At 52.5% G+C, this 1,099-nt stretch overlaps 1 protein-coding gene across 1 annotated transcript in view; it reads right to left on the bottom strand.

Moving 5' to 3' along the window:
- Window positions 1–215: 215 nt before the first annotated feature.
- Window positions 216–1,099, bottom strand: part of LOC139325466 (uncharacterized) — a 9,396-nt gene continuing 8,512 nt past the window's right edge. Inside the window, exon 5 of the mRNA XM_070955351.1 lies at window positions 216–1,098. Coding sequence (XP_070811452.1) covers window positions 216–1,098 — 883 coding nt within the window. The remainder of the gene's footprint in view (window position 1,099) is intronic.

The raw sequence follows: 1,099 nt of genomic DNA, 5'->3' as shown, positions 1-1,099 counted from the left end.
TGGGTCACAAAATGTCTGGGGAAAAAAACCACCAAGCCCAGAGGGCACCAAAGCACCTCACAGTTCAACTCTGAGCTACGAATATTCTCTTCTACCAGCTTCAGGGAGGTGCTCGCATCAAGGGAAGATGCACAGTTGGAAACTTCAACCCTTGGAGGAAGGTGGCTCTTCACCCACAGACTCTTGGTCATCCCTAGTTGATACATAAGATTATCTTAGACAAGACTACTGCAGCCTCCGCGGCCTTCTTTTCGTGTTGCTAGGTCAGGTTCCTTTTTAGCCGAGTCCACCGACCTCCTGTGAGAAAGCATCTCGGGAACAGAAGATAGCCAGCTCTTTTCCGAGGGGAAGAAGCTGAGAAGAGAAGCCACCTTCTTTTGGTACCTGCTCCTCATTTCCTTGGCTGATCTGTAGAGGCTGCCCACAAAACAGTAGCAGATGGGGTTCAAGCTGGAGTTGGTGAGGCTAAGCCATTGAGAAAAAGCCCGTAGATGCAGGACCAAAGGAGATGGCTCTTCATCCCTCAAGGACTTGGGGCTGTGGAACTCTATCCAGATGTCCAGCAGGTAAATGGGCAGCCAGGAAATGGCGAAGAGCAGGACTAAGGCGATGACCATTTGAGCCACCGTCCGGCGGATCTTTAGCCTGGAAGCTAGCAAGGTCTGCTTCAAGGCACTGCTATCTCTCAGGGTGCTGGTGGGTCTCCAGAGCCGATGGACGGTCAAGTAGCAAATGACCACGTTGAAGGAGACCGGCAAGCAGTAGAGAGCACAGAAGAGGAAGAAATTGTAGCTTTGCTTGAGCTCTTCCTGGGGCCACATTTCCCGGCAAATGGGGAACACCAACGGGAGATCGGAGCCCACCTCGATCTCCTCTCTCCGGTTCATAAACACGAGAGGCATGCAGATGGCTGAAGAGAAGACCCAAATAACCAGGATGGTGTACAAGATCTTCCTCCGGGTGAAGAAGGACCTGGCCTTCAGAGGGTTGTGTACGTTGTAATAGCGGTTCAGGCTGATCACCGTCAGGCTGAGAATGCTGGCTGAGACGGAGAGAGCCTGGATGAATGGGGCCGCCCTGCACAGCAAATCTCCGTAGA

This window comes from Pituophis catenifer, unplaced genomic scaffold (assembly GCF_029215685.1).
Source record: "Pituophis catenifer annectens isolate HBS135680 unplaced genomic scaffold, rPitCat1.0.hap2 SCAF_16, whole genome shotgun sequence".
In the NCBI taxonomy this organism is placed as follows: Eukaryota; Metazoa; Chordata; class Lepidosauria; order Squamata; family Colubridae; genus Pituophis; species Pituophis catenifer.
This window is presented reverse-complemented; position numbering and strand designations above follow the sequence as displayed.